At 44.4% G+C, this 19,339-nt stretch overlaps 1 protein-coding gene across 1 annotated transcript; it reads right to left on the bottom strand.

Annotated features, from left to right (window-relative positions):
* Positions 1-4,773: 4,773 nt before the first annotated feature.
* Positions 4,774-16,010, bottom strand: DUT (deoxyuridine triphosphatase). The gene is made up of 6 exons (XM_036244073.1): positions 15,809-16,010; positions 13,482-13,573; positions 11,154-11,198; positions 5,807-5,881; positions 5,583-5,653; positions 4,774-4,942 (listed from the first exon to the last, which is right to left on the bottom strand). Exons 1-6 carry the CDS (start codon positions 15,955-15,957, stop codon positions 4,886-4,888), a joined length of 489 nt encoding a protein of 162 aa, XP_036099966.1. The 5' UTR covers positions 15,958-16,010; the 3' UTR covers positions 4,774-4,885.
* Between the last annotated feature and the right edge of the window lie 3,329 nt (positions 16,011-19,339).

Genomic DNA, 19,339 nt, shown 5'->3' with positions numbered 1-19,339 from the left:
CCCTCCCCAGTGTTTGGATCCCATTCTGGGGGTCGTTGAGGCAGTTCATCATCTAAGCCCTCGGGGCCAGCATCATCCCCGACCACAGCCTTAATTGCCTCAGCGCCTATCCTCTCCCTCTCCTCTGAGGTGAACAAAGTTTGTAAAATCTGTTGACAATCGTCCCAAGTGGGTTGGTGGGTCCGGAATACAGACTCCAATAAATTTATCAGAGCTTGTGGTTGCTCCGAGAAAGGGGAGTTTTGCTGTTTCCAATTATATAAGTCACTAGTTGAAAAAGGGACATAGATCATTCATGCCGGGCCCATAGAGCCGGGCGCAGCGGGCACCTCTCGTAATGGGAGCATTGGGACTGAGGTGTCCGCTTCCCGGGCCGGTTGATAAGGGGTGCCGTCCCGTGTATGTGAGGGACTCAAAAGTCTGGCATTGTCAGCCGGGCCTGGGGCTCTTGCCTGAGGCTCGTCTGAGGGTGCCCTCGCCTTCCCGCCCGAGGCGTTTCCTGCATAGGGCGGGGGCGTCATTACTTCCAGGAGCGATTCCTCAGGATCCCCTGGGGGGACCGGATATAACCGGGGTTTGGGTGCTTTCCCAGGGGACTCTGGTTGGTTCTCCTTGGTTGCCCCCGCGGTCGCTCCTTTGGGGCTGCAACCATAATGGTATGCTTTCCTACCTTAGCTTTCATTCCCTTTTGGGGCTCCTCCCTTCCGCATTTTGTTATATAGGGAGGCTTGTCTAACACTATGTCAATCCAGACATCTATGTATACCCGTTGATCTGGGTGAGGGACCCTATAAACAACCGAACGCACGGCGAAGAGGAGGTTAGGGTCAAAACTCCCCTCCGAGGGCCATTCCACCCCAAAGGCTGGCCACTCTAGTTCACATAGCGTCCTCAGGAAGCCGGGGTCTGCTGGCTTCCTGTAATTACAGGACCTTTTGAGAAAATCGGAAAAGTTAGAGAGCAGACATTCAAGGGGGGTCGGTTTCCTGGATGGTCCTTGACCCATGGTGTCTCTCCTGAAAGTGAAACAGTTAGAGCAGAAAGAGAGGCTGAACATACAAGAACACGAAATCAGAAGACAAACAAGAACAATCACTGAGACTAGTCTCACACCCGCACGGAACACACACACCTTCAAAGTGAAGCACCTAGGCTTCCAACATCAGAAGTCAGCGTCCTGACTCTGATTAGAGGCAGACAGTGCGCGGCGTCCCGCCTGTACAGCCTCGCCAAATGCTCCGGAGCCAAAGACACAAAGAAACAAATGGGTCGATCCACTTACCAAGACCACGTGGCGCGAAGTCCCTAAGCCGAATCTGGCCGCAGTCAGAAGATCAAATTTGTAGAGGCGAGGATGGAGGCGCCTCGCCTTGTGCCTGAGGAGGTCGACCCCTCTCAGAGGGGGACCTCGAGGTGATCTCACTGGGGCCTCCAAATGTTGTAACCCAGGAGATCGACCAAACTCAGACGCCGAGATGGGGTTTAACAAAAGGAGTTTATTGAGCTAAGTCCGCAGGCACCTGCAGTATGTCCCACACAGGAGTAACTGCGGCCCCGGAGAGCTAAAATGGCTCCTTTTTATAGGATTTTGTAAGGGGGGTGCTACGTGTAAGCAAGCATGTTACAGAAGCGGAATTTAGCAGTTAGTTAATTACCTGTTACTCAGTTTCCCAGACATCTCAAAGGTCAAGATGTTTTCAATAGATTATCCCTGGCGCCGACCCCAGGATTACTCAAGGGTTAGTTATTACCCCAGGGTTAGCGATTACTTAGGGATTAGTTAGTGAAGAATGTTCTTCAGTAAATGAGTAAACTGACAACCCCTTTGGTTGTCGTGAAGGCCTCTGGGAGTTTGGGTCAATGGCACTGAGTTATAACATGACTTAACTGGATTCTGACACTGCCTGAAGGTGTCAGGCCCCCAGGCTAAGGGCTCAGTCCACAGGAAGGCCACCCTTCCATACGCACACACTCAGAAGCCAGGCACAGGTCCTGATTATCGCCTAGAGTTTCTATAGACTATAGTTATCTATAGACTAGAGTTTCCAAAGACCCACCCTCCCTTGATTTGATTCACTTCCTAGAGCAGCTCACACAACTCAGGGTAACACTTATGTTCAGTTTACCAAAGGCTATGCTAAAGGATACAGGTGGCAATCCAGATGAAAGAGAGACACAGAGCAAGGAATGTGGGAAGGGGCATGGAGCCTCCTTGCCCTGCCTGGGCACACCCCTCTCCCAGCACCTCTCTGTGTTCACCGACTTGGACATTCTTTGAACCCCGAAGTTTCGAGATTTTCTGGCAGCTTCATCATATAGGCATGACGGATTAGTTCCATTTTCAGGCCTCTCCCTTCACAAAAGAATGGGGGGTGGGGCTAGAAATTCCAGCCCCCTCGTCATGGTCTTTCCGGAGCCATCGAGGAGCTGCCCAGGTCACCTCATTAGAACCACAGACACTTCTATCACCCAGAAAACTACAAGGGTTTCAGCCCTTTGTCAGGAACGGAGGTCAAAGACCAATATTAAAACAAGAGATGTTCCTAGTGTTCTTATCACTAAGAAAATTACAAGGGTTTTGAAAGGGGCTGTGTCGGGAACCAGGGGCAGAGACCAACCAACACTTTGTTATCTCACAGATAACATCTGTAGTTTTAATCTAACAAGCCTAATTCCCCTTATGAGTCTTTAAAATCTAAGAACAGCTTTCTTTTTTATTTTTATTTTCATTGTTGAAAGTATTACAGATGTCCCCCTTTTTTCCCCATTGACACCCTCCTCCCGCGTTCCCCAGCCTAGTGTCCATGTCCATTGGTTATGCATTTATGCATATAATTTCTTTGGTTTATCTCTTCCCTCCCCTCCCACCCCCATCCCTGAGGTTTGTCAGTCTGTTCCCTACTTCTGACTCTAGATCTCTTTTGATCAACAGTTTATTTTGCTCATTATGTCCCACAAATAAGTGAGATCATGTGGTACTTGTCTTTCTCTGACTGGCTTGTATCACTCTGCATAATACTCTCTAGGTCCCTCCATCCCCCGACTTGAGATCAAACCCACAATCTAGGTATGTGTCCTGACCAGAAATCAAACCCGCAACCTTTTGGTGCATGGGACAATGTTCGACCTGAGCCACACTGGCCAGGGCCCTCTGAGCCCATTTTTGTCATCTATAAAGAGTGGTTTATCTCCTCTCCCACAGGTACGCCATGAGAAAGCAAGTTTGTAAGTGCTTAATAAGGTGGACTTCAGTAAGTGGTAACTAACATTACAGTGTAAATTAAGACCCTATCTCTTTGTAGTCACACTATTTGTTCTTACTCAACTGTTACTAAGTAACGGTCAGGGTTCAGGGAACAGAATCTCCTCTGGCTAGTTTAGCAGAAAAGATTTGAATTTTATTAAACTGCAGAAATAATTTATGCCACAATCCAGTACCTATAAATATGTAATTTAATCTTTACAATATTTACCCACCTGACAAGTGTCCTCTGATATTTTTCTACAATTTTTAAAAATGCTACGACCCACTGCGTTCACATCACGGCTCACGGAGGAACCGTGGCCCCAGGTGGAAACCACTACATTGCAGGTACTCAAGGGCTCAGAGATCCGCTGGGAGGGCAGAGGAAATCATCTCTAGCCCGGGGGCGCCAGAGCCACCAGCTCCAGCCCTCTGCTGCATGGCCACATGCACAGAAGCGCAGTGCCCCACGAGGGTACCTGGCCGACTGAGCCCTGGAGCAAAGGGGTCTGGGAAATGCAGGAAAGCACACCTAGGAGGCTGCAGATGTTGATCCGATCCACAGAAACGGCCCCCTATCTGCAGTGAAATGTGGCTTAAACATCGTTAAACAAAAGTACATGGGTTGGACAAACCCAGTGGACTAAGCATCATCATATCTATTTTACCCGGATTAAATTGCATCTTTTCTTGGACACAGCCTATTATTGCTACTTCAGTGAGGAAAACCCATATAGCTACAACTTGTGCAATTTACTTGATGGAAGAAAATTCAGAGGAACAAACCAAATGGAAATTCCTGTTATATTTCCTTTCACAAACATACTCAACTCATTCAACTTGGGGACTACCAAAAGGAAAAATTTTTTAAAAAGCACCACCTAAAAATAGAAAAACAAACTGAGCTTCTCGTCTTTCCATCTGCACGAAGAAATCTTAAGATTAAAAAAAGTTTAGACTCTCTCTCTCTCTGTATATATATTTTACACTAATGAAGAGAACAAGGAATAACTCTTTGTTATCTTTTAGTTCAGTTTATATAACAATTTGTACCTATGAAGGAATTCCAACTGATTGAACAAAAGGCTTTGCTTACGATTTATAAAGCAAACTGAAAAATAAATTGTTGAAGGGGCAGCATTTAGTGAATGAAATAATACAGTTCTGGGGGGATCGGTAATTGATGTAAATTTGATCGAAAACAATAAACTGTATTAAGCTGCCATGAAGATTTATACAACGATCAAACGCAGAAAAACACAGAAGTAAAGTTCTACGGGACCCTAGCGGCGTAGTACCCTTCCTTGACCATGAGAGAACCTTTTAGAAGCTACAGCTATTAAGTTTACAAAAGTGCAAAACACCAGAAACACTTAACACAAACTCTTTATTTTAAAGAAAAAAGTATGTTTTCCCATTTATTAATTTTTGTTAAAAATTTTTTTGCCATTTTTAATTTGAGAGAGAGAGAGAAACATCAATGAGAGAGAACATCAGTTGGTCGCCTCCTGCATGCCCCCACTGGGGATCGGGCCCACAACCTGGGCATGTGTCCTGACCAGGAATTGAACCGGTAACCTCTTGGTACATGGATCGATGCTCAACTGCTGAGCCACACCGGCCGGGCCCTTGGCATAGATTTTAATTCTTCCCGGTGGAACCAAAACCTCCGGAACCCCGGTCAGTGTTGTCCAAAGCCTGAAAAGATAAAATGGTGGTGAGCCAGTTCATTTCAGACCCTCTCACAGTTCTCCCCAGCTTATTAGTGAGACTTCCATTCTCGCTATACCATCTTTTAAAAAGATTACAAAAAACAGTCCTGGCCGGCATCGGCCCACCGACCAGAGAGTCCCGGGTTCAGTTCCTACTAAGGGCATGTACTTCGGTTGCAGTTTGTCCCCGGTCCCGGTTGGGATCGTGTGGGTGGCAGCCACGCGATGTGTCTCTCTCACATTGATGCTTCTCTCTCTCTTCCTCCCCCTCTCCTTCCCACTCTATCTAAAGATAAATGCAAAAGTGTCCTCGGGTGAGGATTAAAAAAAAAAAATTACAAAAACAAAATTAAATTTTCAAAAAGCTCCATAAATTTAAATATTCAATAATTTTCAAAAAAGCTAAGAAAATAGAATTTTATATATTTAAATAATTTATTATCCAAAGTAATATTCTATGATAGCTATGAAAATCATTTCAAGAAGTTCTAAAACTAAGTAATTTTGCTGAAAATGGAACTAGTCACACATGCTAGTTACAAATAGCATATTAAAACCTCAACATTTTAATTTTCCTTCACTGAAGATGTTACATCATTCATTCCCTACTCTGCTTTTATACTTACTTGAACTTCCTCTATTTCTGGATAAAAAATCCGTTCACAAATGAGCTGTGCAATTCGGTCACCCTTTTTCACTTCAAAGAGAAAAACAAAACAGTTTGTTACTGATCTTTTATTAATGCATTCTCTGTACCCTGCATTGTATACAATGAGAACTAGAGTGTTATTCAGACATACATAATTCAGTAAACTTGCTGAATCTACGCGACTGTATGTACTTAACATACCTTCAAACTTTTCTTTGCCAAAATTAAACAGTACAACACCAACATTTCCTCTATAATCTTCATCTATGACACCAGCTGGAGGAAAAAAAATTAATAATGTTAGCTTGCTTTTTGCTACAAAACACTAAGAGTATATAATTACCTCAAAATCATTCTTATGTGGCTCTGAGATTTTTATACAACTGAGAAAGTGAATCTTGTTCTGGTAACTATGTAAAGCCTCCAAACTAAGACATATTACTAACAAGCAAATAAGAATTTAGAAGATAGTCCTTATTTTCCAACCTGTCACCCTTACAAATGATGACTTTCCTACTCTAAACTGGGAGCAGCACTCGGCATCTGACAGGTCATCCTGCATGGCTCTCTCCAAAGCCACTGTCTACCTGCCGCACACCTGCCAAAAAAGATTAGGAGAAAATTATGATTTGGGTTTTAAAGGCTTTTCTTGGTAGCAGCTTCCTACTAATGTCCACACGGATCTCTGATTGAGTCATACATAAAAATGTCACAAAGCCTGAAGATGCGCAGTGGAGTAAGTCGATGCGGACAGCGCTAGGCAGCAGTCTAGCAAATAGCAGAACATTTCATTTTTATAACAAAAATGGACATGCACCTTTCAGTTCATCTTCTTTCTCTCCTTTTCATTTGAGCCGCCACCTTTTCTTAAAGAATGATGGCTCAGAAAGACATTAGCACACGAGCTTAATAATGAGCACACTTTTACTTAGAATCCTTTGTGATTAGTACCTGTTTGAGACTATAAACATAAAGGCAAGAGAGAAACGTAAGCCAGGGCCCAGCTTTGGCCCAGACAGGTACATTTACCGGACTCGCTAGCATTTATCTTTGCGCCAAGAATTTAAACTGTTTCCATAAACACAAGCACGGATGATAGGTACACCAGGCCTTCTCATTTCTGTCTTTCAATATTGAGACTTAATTCACAGTTCAGTGAGTTTTAGTGTATTCAGAGATGTACAACCATCACCACAATCAATATAGAACATTTTCATTACTCCCAAAGAAGCCACCAACCTTCCAGCAGTCATTCTCCCCCCCCCCCCCCCGCCAGTTTCCTTTATACATGCTAAATTCTCTTTTGCCGGCTTGTAAAATGCTGGATAGAATTCATGTGAACCTCATTCAGTGTAGCTCCATGTAACGTCTTCTTATTAACACCTACCTTCTTAAACAAAAACAATAAAAAACCCTCTTATCAAAGAAAAAAATAAAAGCAATCAGGAACTTAGCTCTATGGGTACCAATGCTGGTTGGCAGGACTCATTATTAAAAGGTCAACTGAAAAAAAAAAGCTTTTTTGGAATAAGGTTAAGCATTTCCTTTCCATTTTCTCATATAGAAAAAAAAGTAAATTTAAAAAAAATGTTCCACCATAGGAAACTCAGAAAAAACATTTTAGATTTTTCCAGTGGATCAAATTATACGTTTAAATAAGCCTGTGCTTTATGAATGAATTACTAGGGAGAGTGAAAATAAAATTTAAGTGCTATTCAAACAGTCTTCCTGCTCGGTCGGTGTGGCCCAGTGGTTGAGCATCAACCCACGCACCAAGAGGTAGCTGTAGCTGGTTCGATTCCTGGTCAGGGCACATGCCCAGGTTGTGGGCACGATCCCCAGTGTGGTGCATGCAGGAGGTAGCCAATTAATGTTCTCTCAGTGATGTTTCTATCTCCCTCTCCCTTCCTCTCTCTAAAATCAATAAAGAAAAAAAATTATTAAAAAAACAGTCTGGCCCTGGCCGGTTTGGCTCAGCGGTTAGAGCGTCGGCCTGCGGTCCGGAGAGACCTGGGTTTGGTTCCCGCTAAGGGCGTGTACCTCGGTTGCAGTTTGTCCCCGGCCCTGGTTGGTCGTGCGGGTGGCAGCCACTCGATGTGTCCCTTTCACATCGATGTTTCTCTCTCTCTCTCTCCCTCAACAAAAAATGGAGAAATGTCCTCGGGTGAGGATGATAAAAAAAACAGTCTTGCAGCGATGGCCAGTTCCAAGAACACTGAAGCCTAGTTTCTTTCCCAATTGCCAGCTGACCATTAAATTCGTCCTTAATATTTACTGAAATAATCGATATAAAGAGAGGACCGGCTCTTCCCTTTGTTATCTATGTGCAGAGAATTTTGGCCACAGGGACAGTGCAGATGAGATTTAGTGGAGAAAGCCCTCGGTAGGAATCCATGCCGGAGCAGAGGGCCGCAGAGGGAGGCCACGGAACCCCACTCTGCAAGGCCCAGCAGACGGGGGCTCATCTATCTAGAGTGTTCGATAAAGACAAAGTGGACTGACTTCTGTGTTCTTTTGTTCCTATCTTATTAGAACAGTTTTAGATTGCCCGAATAGTAGGCACATATAAAGAAAAAGCTAATAATGTCCCCCTACCCTCCCTCAGGTATGTATGTAATATATTTTATGTAATATATTTTACATATTACTTTCTTTTTTTCCACTTAACATATCCTTTGAGATTAATATGTACAAATCTTAGTCATTCTTTTAAAATCCAAGATATGGAAGCACAGAACCATTATTTGTATGCATCTCTTACATGTTATCCATCACAGGTTTAGGTTGCCTTCACATTTTTGCTATGATACACAGAGCAGCACTGAACACATGTCTTTGTGAATTAATGCTTTTTATCCTCACCAAATAGTTTTCCAAAAAGCACTTTCCTGGGTCAAAGGGTGTGTACATTTTAAATTTTAATGGGCAATTTGCAAAAAAGGTGTACAGCACTTCAAACTTCCATCAACAATATTTAAGAAGGCCCCTTTCCACACTCCTTACAGTGCCCGTGGTAGCCATCTGCTTCATTCCGGCCCATGTGATGATGAGCAGTGGTACCTCCTGGCGTTACTCTGCGTCTCCCTGACGACCATTGAGGCTGGACCTTCCTCCTCCATATGATGTTGCACACTTTCATGTCCTCTTCTACATTTTGTTTCGATTAATTTCCTTTATCTGTTTGGGTATTTAACTATTTTGCATATGACTTGTATTTATTTTTTTTAGTTTATGTTATCTTCCACCACACAAAAACACTCCCTTGTTTGTAAAGGTCTCTGCTATCTATCTATAAAGCTCTTCTACCAAACTCAAGTGGCTGGGTGTTTTGAATTCTGCAGTGCCAGGTGATATATGAAGATTTTTTGCTTGGCACACAGACATGGGAAAAGCCTTCAACTAACTAAAAGAAATGAAGTTGTTTGAATTAAAATGTATGGCAGGGGGAAAAAAAGCTCTCAATTAAATTTTTCTTTTTAGCATGAATACCAAAAGTATATAAAAAAAAAAACCCAACAGTTCCAAGTTCATTTATCACTCAAAGGCAATTTTATCTTCAAGAAAAACTCACGCAAGGGACATTAGTGACATCGAAGATGTTTCTCTTCATGAGAAAGCGGCACGGATTCTGAAGTTATCACTGAAGACTCACGCACCGGAACTGGCAGAGTGACTCACCGACTTCAGGCCGTGTTACTGTGCAAGGCTTTGGCATGCCGTTCGCCAGAAACCTTTAGTGAAAACTGCCCGCACCTACCAGATGTGAATTCTGAACACAGTCCTGCATACTCAACTTTTTCTTTTGACCCTTATTTACAGCCTGGGATTTCTAACAACATCTCTCCTCTGAATTAGAAACTGTGGCCAACTATGATAAATTTGTGCCTAAAGACATTTTTAAGATACTCTGCATCCAAGAACACAGCAAAGTGCGATTTTATAAATAATACCAAACCAACCATCAGGCTAACTAACTTTGCATTTCTTGTACACACATTTTTTTCAGAGGGTTGCTTTCAACGGAGCAAAAATTAGTAACCAAGTTTCCATATTAAACAAACAAAAAAAATCTGTGATGTCCCCAGGGCACAGGAAATACAACTTCCAGGATCTAATACGTGCCCAATAGTGTCAGATGCTTTACATACATTATCATTTAAGCCTCCAACCCTTCACAGGTGGGCACACTAATTTTCATTGCTGTTACTCCAAAGCCCATGTTCCTTTCCCAACCCTTTGAAGTTTCTTTTTAAATAGATACAATTTTTTTATATCCTTAAGTTATAGTCCTAAGTTATCATACTTGACCTTGTAAAAGTATTTTTTAAAATCATGCATAATGGAGCCCGGGCAATCCTTAAACCCCTCAACCCGAGTGGGTGAGAGTAGGTGACATCCGGGTTGTGTCAAATTCAGTTTCTCTTAGGGGCTCCTGCCTTGCCCCACAGCACCACCTAGTGACAGCATGGGGTCACTAAGGAGCAGGCCGGAGAGGGCTCAAGGACAGGGCTCAACCCTGCTTAATCCAAGCAGTGCATGTGACAATGCCCTGAGACTGAGCTTGGATGGTGGTGGGTGGATCAGGGGGATCCACAGCATTACCTCGTGGTGGAAAGAGCAAGAGAATTGGAATCCCGTGGGTGGAGATTCCAATTTTCAGTGTGTCAACTTAGACTCACCTGTGAGCCCGTGTTTTCACCTGTCGAAGTAGGTATGTGGAAGTGGAGGCAGAGAACCTAGCATAGCCCTTATCTGAGGGCCAACGCGTCTTGTTAGTGAAGCACTTGTGAGCTACTATCGATGGGGATCAAGAAGGGCCAGGACATGAGAGCCCCGTCAGGGGGGTCTGTGCCCCAGTAATGAAGAGAGCCAAAGCAAGGGAGGCATGTCAGGAAGGTGAGAATCTCTGTACAGTAAGGGGCAGTTAGAGATTTTACAAGGGTGGCTAGCAGAGGAGACCAGGGCTCCTTTGTGAAAGGGGCCTGGTGAGGAAACTGTTGACTTTCTTACTGAGGAAACAGGAGCCATGGAGGGACTTGCTCAGTAGAAAATCTAGACAGGAAAGCACAGTCTTTTCTCCTGACTTTAGGAAAAGAGTCTATTTTTATCTTTTGCCAAACGTGGATGTCTCTCTCTCAAGGAGGTAAGAAAAATCTTGCAAGGTAGACCTGATTTTCTAGAACCTTTTGCTTAAATGACATAAAAGCTTCTCATTCCCTTATAATAGCAAACTTCCTTCTATGAATGGAGTAATTTTTGGACTAAATGCAGATTATCACTAAACCAAGTCAAAAATCCTATCTGTCAGAATCCTAGCCTAGTAGTTAAATAACATGCGTTTCATATAATGGTCATTTAAAAATTAAACATATTCAAATAGCACTTGAAACGATATCATAATTGTGTTATAGATAGACATTTCTAAAAGGCAAGAACAACATTTCCTTTTCTTGAAGATAAAAATAAAATGTGTCCTTTGATTACTTCCTCTTAAACTGCAAAGTAAATACTTCGAAATATTTACAGAATAACAATGTAAATATAATACCTCCCACATCTATGAAGTGTTTTGCAGCCAAGCCAGAACGTGGAGCTAAAAAACAAAAGAGGAGAAATTGGTTATTTTAAGGGGGAAGAGCAATTACTGAATATAACTGACACAATTTAAGCATATTATTCCTCTTATTGCCTATCATTGATATCTTCATCTTAACATTAGCAGACGGTTCTGAATTACAGAATATAGTTCTCATACTGGATTACCCAAGTAGAAAAGAAGAGTTTAGAAAAATCTGACGAGGTTTAATTCAAAGCCAAGTTGAGCCAGTCCCACAGAAGGTCAGTCAGCTGAAGACCCAGGGTGGCATAGCCATGGGTGGCTGGAATGAACTGAAAGGTGAGCAAGGGGACAGCCCTGGACAACTCTGGGAGGAAGTCTGGCCACACGGGAGGACGGCAGCTGGCAGGGGTATGGAATTGAGAAAAGGACTTCTGTGTTAAGATGGGAGTCCTGAGCATGTTGCAGTGTAGACGGGCTGGAGGCACACAGTAAGGGGAGAGTGGGCGGGGAGAGAGGCATAAACCTAACTGAAGAGTAGCAGAGCTTAGTCTGGAACCTGGGACTCCGCATGTAACAAATGAACCAGAGCAAAGGCTTAATGTCAATCAAGCAAAATGCCAAAAACTAAACCAGAGAAACTCAATTTACTATGCTTTTTATTCTTAAAATGAAAAAATAAAGTTATGTTTATACCTTATACTTGCTGACTTGAGCATCAGGCCTATCATTAATCATCCTAACTTCTAGTATTTCATTTCAGAATAATTAAAATCAGGAAACTTAGTCAATAAATGCTGTCCCTTCCTGCCTTTACTTTTTTTTCCCACTTTATCTCCCGATTCCCCCCTCCAAATATGCTAAAAATGTGGTCAGTGCTGCCAAAGAGAAAGAAAGCTCATGGAAAGGTTGAAATAGTAGCCATTCTCCCATGTATGGGGAACAAGAGAGTGGATCTTGTTATCACCTCCCACCCCAACCCGGGGAGGGGAGGGCGTGTCCCAGTTCCATTTGTTCCTTTCTGTTTACTCTAAAGTTGGTCAGAAGGCAATTACGCACTTGAAAAGAAGTTGTAATAAACCTTTTTTCCAGTGACAACTGAATCACTCTAGAAGAGTGAAGCCTGTGAACTTGTACTCCATCTTGTCCTTAGCTCCTCCCTCTTTGAGGCCCTTCCCTCAGGGAAGAACATCCCTTACCCTCACACACCCCCAGGGGGCAAACCCAAAGGGGAAAGGCTAAGTGGCCTGATGTACTCTGGGACCAACAGGGGTTAAGAAGTTCTATTCTCCCGGCATAAAATGCCAAGGGCCATTATCCTAAGACTCTCTATTTTTTTGTTAACAGATATTAGCCATTCTTATCACCATCTTCACAAAGAAATCTGGACTTCATATGCAATCTGATTTTTGAAGGAGGAGATGGCAGTAACACTGGAAAACGTACCCGTTAAAAATCACCTGTATTTTCAGTTTTTCTCACAGTGAGTTAGTTGTGAGAACCTCTTGGGCCTTCTAAGAGCTCAAGCAGGAATCGGAAAAGTAGCGAAGAGGCAGAAGCAGATATAGGCATCTGTTGCACCTCCTTCACTGTGCTTCGCAGATACTGCGTTTTTTACAAAATGAAGGGAAGACCCTCCACCAGCACAAAGATCACAGCCCACTGAAGGCTTAGAGGATGGTCAGCATTTTTTCAAGCAATAAAGTATTTTTAAATTAAGGTATTTACATTTTTTTAGACGTAATGCGGCTGCATACTTACTAGACTATAATATAGTATAAACATGAACTTTTACATGAACAGGGAAACCAAAAAAAAAAAAAAAATCATGTGACTTGCTTTATTGTGAAATATGCTTCATTGCAGTCGTTTGAAATAAAAACTGCAATATCTCCAAAGTATGACTGTATGTAAATGAAAGTTTTCAAAGAGCTGTATTTGCCATCACAGTTGGCACTTCTTTATTTTAGCGCACAGGCCAAGCAATATCCCTTCTCTCTCTCTCTCTCTCTTCTTTCTTTCTTTCTTTCTTTCATTCATTCATTCATTTTCCTTACCAGAGGTCATTTCTGCATTCATCCTCAGACAGAGCTGGAGGGAGAGAGGGAGAAAGAGAGGGAGAGAAACACATCGAGTGGTCGCCACCCACACGACCCCAACCGGGGCCGGGGACAAATTGCAACTGAGGTACGTGCCCTTAGTGGGAACGGAACCAGGGGCTCTCTGGTCCCCAGGCTCCCTTCTCTCATTTATACCCCAGATAAAACTAAGATGAATAAACACCACAAGGAAGAGCATGATAAATCTGAAATCACTCACCTACTCTTCCATAGCACCCAGAAGGAAGAGCGATCTGAATGTCGGTTTTCACAAGGGTTTTCTCCATAGGTGGTACCGTGTAATCATAGGCACTAGGAAGAAATTGGAAGAAAATAACTGGCATGTAGATACAGCAATTCTCTATGAATCTTTATGGTGAAAGAAGTAACAAGATCTAAACATACTCTCCCCCGAATAAAATTTGGTTGGGAAACTGAAATAATTATTTAGCACGAGGGGGAAAAAAAAAAAAATGAACTTTTAAAAGGTGTATGAGGCACTAACACAATATGAAGAAAGGAAGATAAAGAGAGAACCAAGAAAGGAGGGTAAATCATAGCTAACATTTATTAAGCACTTACTATGCCCAGGCACAGTTCTAACTGCTTTTTATAGCTCAGGTTATCTCACTATAATAGTCTAAGGGACTTTGGAAAGCGTGCAGAAGGAAAGGGGGAAATGGGTGGACCACCTAATGGGGCAGAGCTGGGTTGCATCCGTTCTGCTGATCTTGGTAGTTCAGCAAACATACAAGCTGTGGCAGTGACTTTCACTGGCCAAGGGAGACAGCTGACCACTCTGAACAGCTCTGGAGATGTACACTGCTGAGGAACTGATTCTCTTGGGTCCACCCGCAAATGCTGCTCCTGTTATTACTGTAGTACACAGACATTTTTAAAAAGCAGAACTGGAAATTACTTTGAAGATTTCCATTACGACTGGTAAAGTGGTAGTGTGTTTTTACTTCCTTCAATGAAGTTTGCTCTCTTCAAACAGTTAAACACTAACTTATTCAAGAGAACAGTTGTTTCCACGTCTATTTCAGTACATGAGGATGCTCAAATACCTTAAATCAAAGTCTCTTCTTAAACTCAGAACAGTGCCCAGACATGGTATAGTCAAACTACATGTTGTCAAACTATTTGTATTCGTGAAAATTAAGAGACCTGGACTATATCCCTTTCAGCTACAACAGTCTTTACCTAACATTTCTTTGTTTTTCTTTTTTCCCTTACTATCATCGCACACTTCTTTCTTCTCTTCTCCTGTACTTACTTATGACGTAGACCAGTAGTTCTCAGTTAAAATTACCTGGAATGCTTTTAATATATTGGACCATTCCCCATCTCCCATGTCACTTTTCACTTACTTCATGGTCCTAAGACGTGGGCATAATAATTCAGGGGGAAAAAAAGCACTGAATTCAGGGCCAAAAATTCTATTACATTCAAGCCTTTAGGCTATCAATTCAGCTCTTTATAAACCCCCTCACCTGTAGAAAATAACACTCACCTATTCAGATTGTTGTGAGGATTTTTAAATTATCACATAGGAAAGTATTACTAATACTTCTGCTTTTCATAGTCAACCCTTGCTGAAATTTCCAGTCCTTGGGGCAAACTTAAATATAGACGTGTGGAGAAATTTTATTAACCCTTTAAGACAAAAGCAGCCTTCATTAATCCTTCTTAGGTCTTTTGATACTAAGCTCCTAGGCTCCACAGTGGCTTTCTTTCTATTGGGCACAGCATCCTGCTCAGGCCTTGAAGGCCAAGGTGGGTCTTAAACATCTTTACCTTCCACCTGGAGAGGGTGCAATAAATGTTGCAAAACAACACCTCAGAGGACACATGAATATTTACTATTCTACACCCTTTGCCCAAATCCCTATTGAATCTATACTAAAGAGGTAAGCTAAAATTTTCAACCCCATAAAGTCAGAAACCGTACATAGATGGGGAAGGGGGGCAGTTTGGCCCTACCCGGTTTGGCTCAGAGATTACAGCGTGGGTCAAGGGCACGAACCTCGGTTGCGATTTGTCCGGCCCTGATTGGGGTCTTGGCGGCAGGCAGTCACTCAGTGTGTCTCTTTCACATGGATGTTTCTCTCTCTCTCCCACTGTATCTGAATAAAAGTGGAAAAATGTCCTCTGGTGAGGACTGATTAAATGAATAAGTAAATAAATGTTTGTTTGCCCCAAGGACTGGAAATTTCAGCAAGGGCTTGGTGGGGTTCCATGCCCTGTCTCAGTTAAGGGAGGCAATCAGTGGATTTCTCTTTCACATCAATGTTTCTCTCTCTCAAAATCAGTAAACATACCCTGGGGTAGAACTAAACAAACAATAACACACGTTTGTCTCTGTAATCTTTTAAATGAAAGTGTTAAGCTGTGGCAGCAGAGGGGCTGCATGTAGGCTAGCGTGGCAGAAAGCTCTACAATTCGGGGACAGCCTTCCCCGCGGGGGCGGATGGCGGGGACAGCAGGCGGCCCTCCCAGGCTCCGGGCGACCTCTGGAGAGCGCGCGCGGCCGCGGCCACCACTCACCTGTACAGGTCGTAGCCCGCGGCCCGGGCGGAGCCCTTGGTGGGCGCGGTGGCGTGCTCCGACAGCCGGACGAAGCGGAGCCGCAGGCCGCCCTCCTCCGCAGGCCGGGGCCGCTTGCTGGGGGAGACCGTCTCTTCGGAGCACGGCATGGCAGAGCAGCGCGGGCGGAGTGGCGGCAGGGGAGCAAGAAGGCGCAAATTGAACCCAGCTGCTGCCAACGCGCCCAAATTCTGAATTTCCCGCCAACAACCCCCGCCCCGCCCCGCCCCCCCCTGGGCGAACCCACAACTTGGCTGAGAAGGGAAGAAGGAATCCAAGTTGGGGCTGGAAACCCTTGTCCGAAACCAGATTTGGGACCCCCCACTCCTGACCCCTTTTGAGCTTTGCCACCGCGCGCACGCGCCGAAGGCAGGGGTGCGGCGTCTTCGGGGCCTCCTTCGCACCGGCAGACCCCCACCCCGGGGCGACCCGAATGGACTCGCTCCCGCGCCGTCGGGCCGCGCGCCCGCCCCTAACCGCGCCTACCCAGCCCCGGGTCCGACTCCTCCGCCGGCCTCCTCCCAGGCCCCGGGCGGGCGCGAGGGCGGCGGGCGGCGCTCCCATCCTCCCCACGCCTTAGGAGGCCTGGCCCCGACATTACTGGCGCCGCGGCATCCTCGGCTCGGCCTGCGAGCGCTGGACAGCGGCCGGGACGCCCCCGGCGGGGCCGGGCGGAGGAGCGGGCCTGGCCGGCGGAGAGCGGCCGTCCCGGCGCTCGGCGGCGCGCTGCCCGCGTGCTGAACCGCGGAGAGGAGCAGAGACGGAAGGAGAAGACAGCGGGGCGCCGGGCGAGGGCGTAGGGGCGTCATTTGCCCCGAGCTCCAAGCGCTGGTTGGCTGTTCCGCTCCCGCAGGCGCTCGCCGAGTCTGCACCCTCAGGACCGGTCCGGGCAGTGACCTCGGAAGCAGTAGCCGCCGCCGTTTGGCGGAGGCGCAGGGAGGCGGTGCGTCGGCCCGGCGCAGCCTGGGTCTCCGCGAACGCGCGCTCTGCCCGGGATCCGCCTGCGTCTTCGGGCCGTCTCTGCCTCCCTCCTTCTAGTCTCGAAGTTTCCCCTTTCCGAAACTACCCTCGAGGCCCATTGCTCGGGCCCTGCCCAGCTCTTGACTCACCAGGGGCGGCGCCGCCCGCGGCCATGACTCCCGAGGCGCCGATCTCCGCGGCGTGAAGCCCGCTGCGCCCGCGCTGCGCCCCGGGCTGTGGGGAGGCCGCGTGGTCGATTCCTTACAACGCCGAACGTGCGGGGGCCAGGGGCAGGGGCACTAGGATAACTGCAGCGACAACTCAGTTGACATCCTAGCACTGTCTTGGATGACCCCGTGGCAGTATGGAGCGCCCCCGCCGTGGCTTCGATTCAGAGATCTGGACCACGATTGGTATAACTTGGAGTGGGGATGAGCAAATCACTTAACACTTTTTATATCATTGTAAATTGATCTCCGGCACCGACGCTGACATCTGAATACCAAATTGTAATGCACTTTGTTAAAACAAATACACACTGTAGTGGTGGGGGCTAGTTTTAAAAAAATTGAACCAAAATGTTGAAGCATTGTTGGGGAAGTTTTCAGATTTCCTTGCTGTGCCCTTCCTTACAGGCCCCACCTTTTCCGTCTCCTTTGGGGCTCCTAAATGTGGGAATTCTGTTGGATGCGGCTACGGGCTAGACATGGCTAGACATCTCTCTTAACATGGCTATAAATATTACCTGTACCCTACTGGGCTCCCCAAATTTATACCTATAGCAGCATGATCTGGGCCCTACTAGAACCAACATCCCGCTCACCTGGTGGTGGTCTGGCCACGTGGCTTTTGAACAATTTCTAGACTCACCAGACTTTCCTGCTTGGGAATCTTTACGCATCCATCCTTGGTCTGAACTTCATGTGTTTCAAGTCTCAGATCACCTCAGAAAAGCCTTCCCTGACAAACTTAACGAGTAGCTGCCCTGTTTTATCCACACTACCATTTTCTATCACCGTACTTTGGTTTTCTTTTTCCAATCACACCACTTACTACTGCAATCTGTATTTCTTTTATGTATTTTCTTGTTTACTATTTACTCTCATAGCCATAAGCTGAATGAGGGCTGGTACCACACATGTCTTCATTCACCATTGTATTCCTGGGGCCTCCCTTAGTGCCTGGCTCAGAATGGTGCTTGATAAATATTTACTTTATGAATAAATGATAGAGATCTCATTGCTTATTCCATTGGGCTCCTGTATATGATCACTTCTCAAAGTCTTTGGATTTTCCTGTTTACTCCTTTAATTTTTAATCAAAGGATTTTTTCCATATAATGTTTTTACAAGGACTACAATGAATGAAAAGCAGCCATCCCTGCCCAACCCCTTCCACAAACACCCTCCCCTAATCTCACTCCTCAGAGGCAATACTTCTGACTTTTGGGGGCTCTTTCTACTGGAATTTACTTCCTATTTCTAAATTATATGTTGCTTTTTTTTTTTTAATGGCATAGAAATTATCTTATGAATTAGGGTAGTTAAAATTCAGTCTATTACCCCCTTCTCCACCCCATTCTTCCAATAGTTTTGAAACAGGTTTTGGATAAGTTAACAGTTGGTATTTACTTTATCATGACTATGTAAGTATCATTCACTGCTGAGACAAGTAATGTGATATGATTATATTTTTTACCTGTTCCCCTCAAGTTAAAAATCACTTTGTTTTTCTCTTTGTCTTCATTGGTGGCAGTGTTTTTAATTAATCTATTGCTTGTTTTTATCAAATGCTCCAGTGGATCCAGTACCTTAACTATCTATCACAGCAAATGAAACACTAAAACACATCAAATTCTCTTCTTAGATCCATTTTTCCTTCTCTTACTCCTCTATTCTGTTGCTCCAATGTGTGCAAGTAATGTTCTTGCTGAATAGCTGTCATCCTGACACTTCCTGGGACGTGCCCTTCTTTGGTATTGGAGCCCTGGTTTTATGGTCTAATATCTGGCTCTTAGTTTACATCCCCATTTTGCTAAAGTACTTACGCGAGTGTTTTTCTAAGGAAGTTCACAGGAGAGAGAAATCATTTGAGTCCTCGCACATCTTAAAACGTAGTGATTGTAGTTTTACCCAGACCCAGATAAAGTTCACACTTCATTCATGAAACATCCTTACAACCAGTAGTGACTTCTGTATTATCTTATCTCTTATAACACTGTATCATTCATTAGCCATGTACTATAATTGTGTAATCATCTCATGTATATGAACTTTATCTTTCCCATTACTAAGGGTAGTAAAGTTTTATGAATCCGTCAAAAACCTGCTTCAATGTTTTATAGAAAACTTATTTATTTGGCTCCTTATAATACCTAACACCAAGAAAGTATTCAGCCTTTCCTTCTGTTAATGTGGATACAGGAAGTGTTTCCTTATTATTGTCACTTTTCATCTAAGATTTTTATTTTTTAAATAATTTTTCTTTATTGATTTTGAAGTGGGAGAGAGAGAGAGACATCGATGAGAGAGA

The sequence above is a fragment of the Molossus molossus genome, unplaced genomic scaffold (assembly GCF_014108415.1).
Source record: "Molossus molossus isolate mMolMol1 unplaced genomic scaffold, mMolMol1.p scaffold_m16_p_1, whole genome shotgun sequence".
NCBI lineage: Eukaryota > Metazoa > Chordata > Mammalia > Chiroptera > Molossidae > Molossus > Molossus molossus.
Note: the sequence above shows the minus strand (reverse complement) of the source record. Positions and strands in the feature narration are given on the sequence as shown.

Excerpts from the sequence above, each read along its gene's own strand:
- DUT (XM_036244073.1), bottom strand. The coding sequence starts at position 15,957 with ATGCCGTGCTCCGAAGAGACGGTCTCCCCCAGCAAGCGGCCCCGGCCT. Across the intron at positions 5,654-5,806 it reads TGGCAAAGAAAAGTTTGAAG|TGAAAAAGGGTGACCGAATT; the intron begins GTATGTTAAGTA and ends TTCTCTTTGAAG. Across the intron at positions 4,943-5,582 it reads CAGAAATAGAGGAAGTTCAA|GCTTTGGACAACACTGACCG; the intron begins GTAAGTATAAAA and ends TTATCTTTTCAG.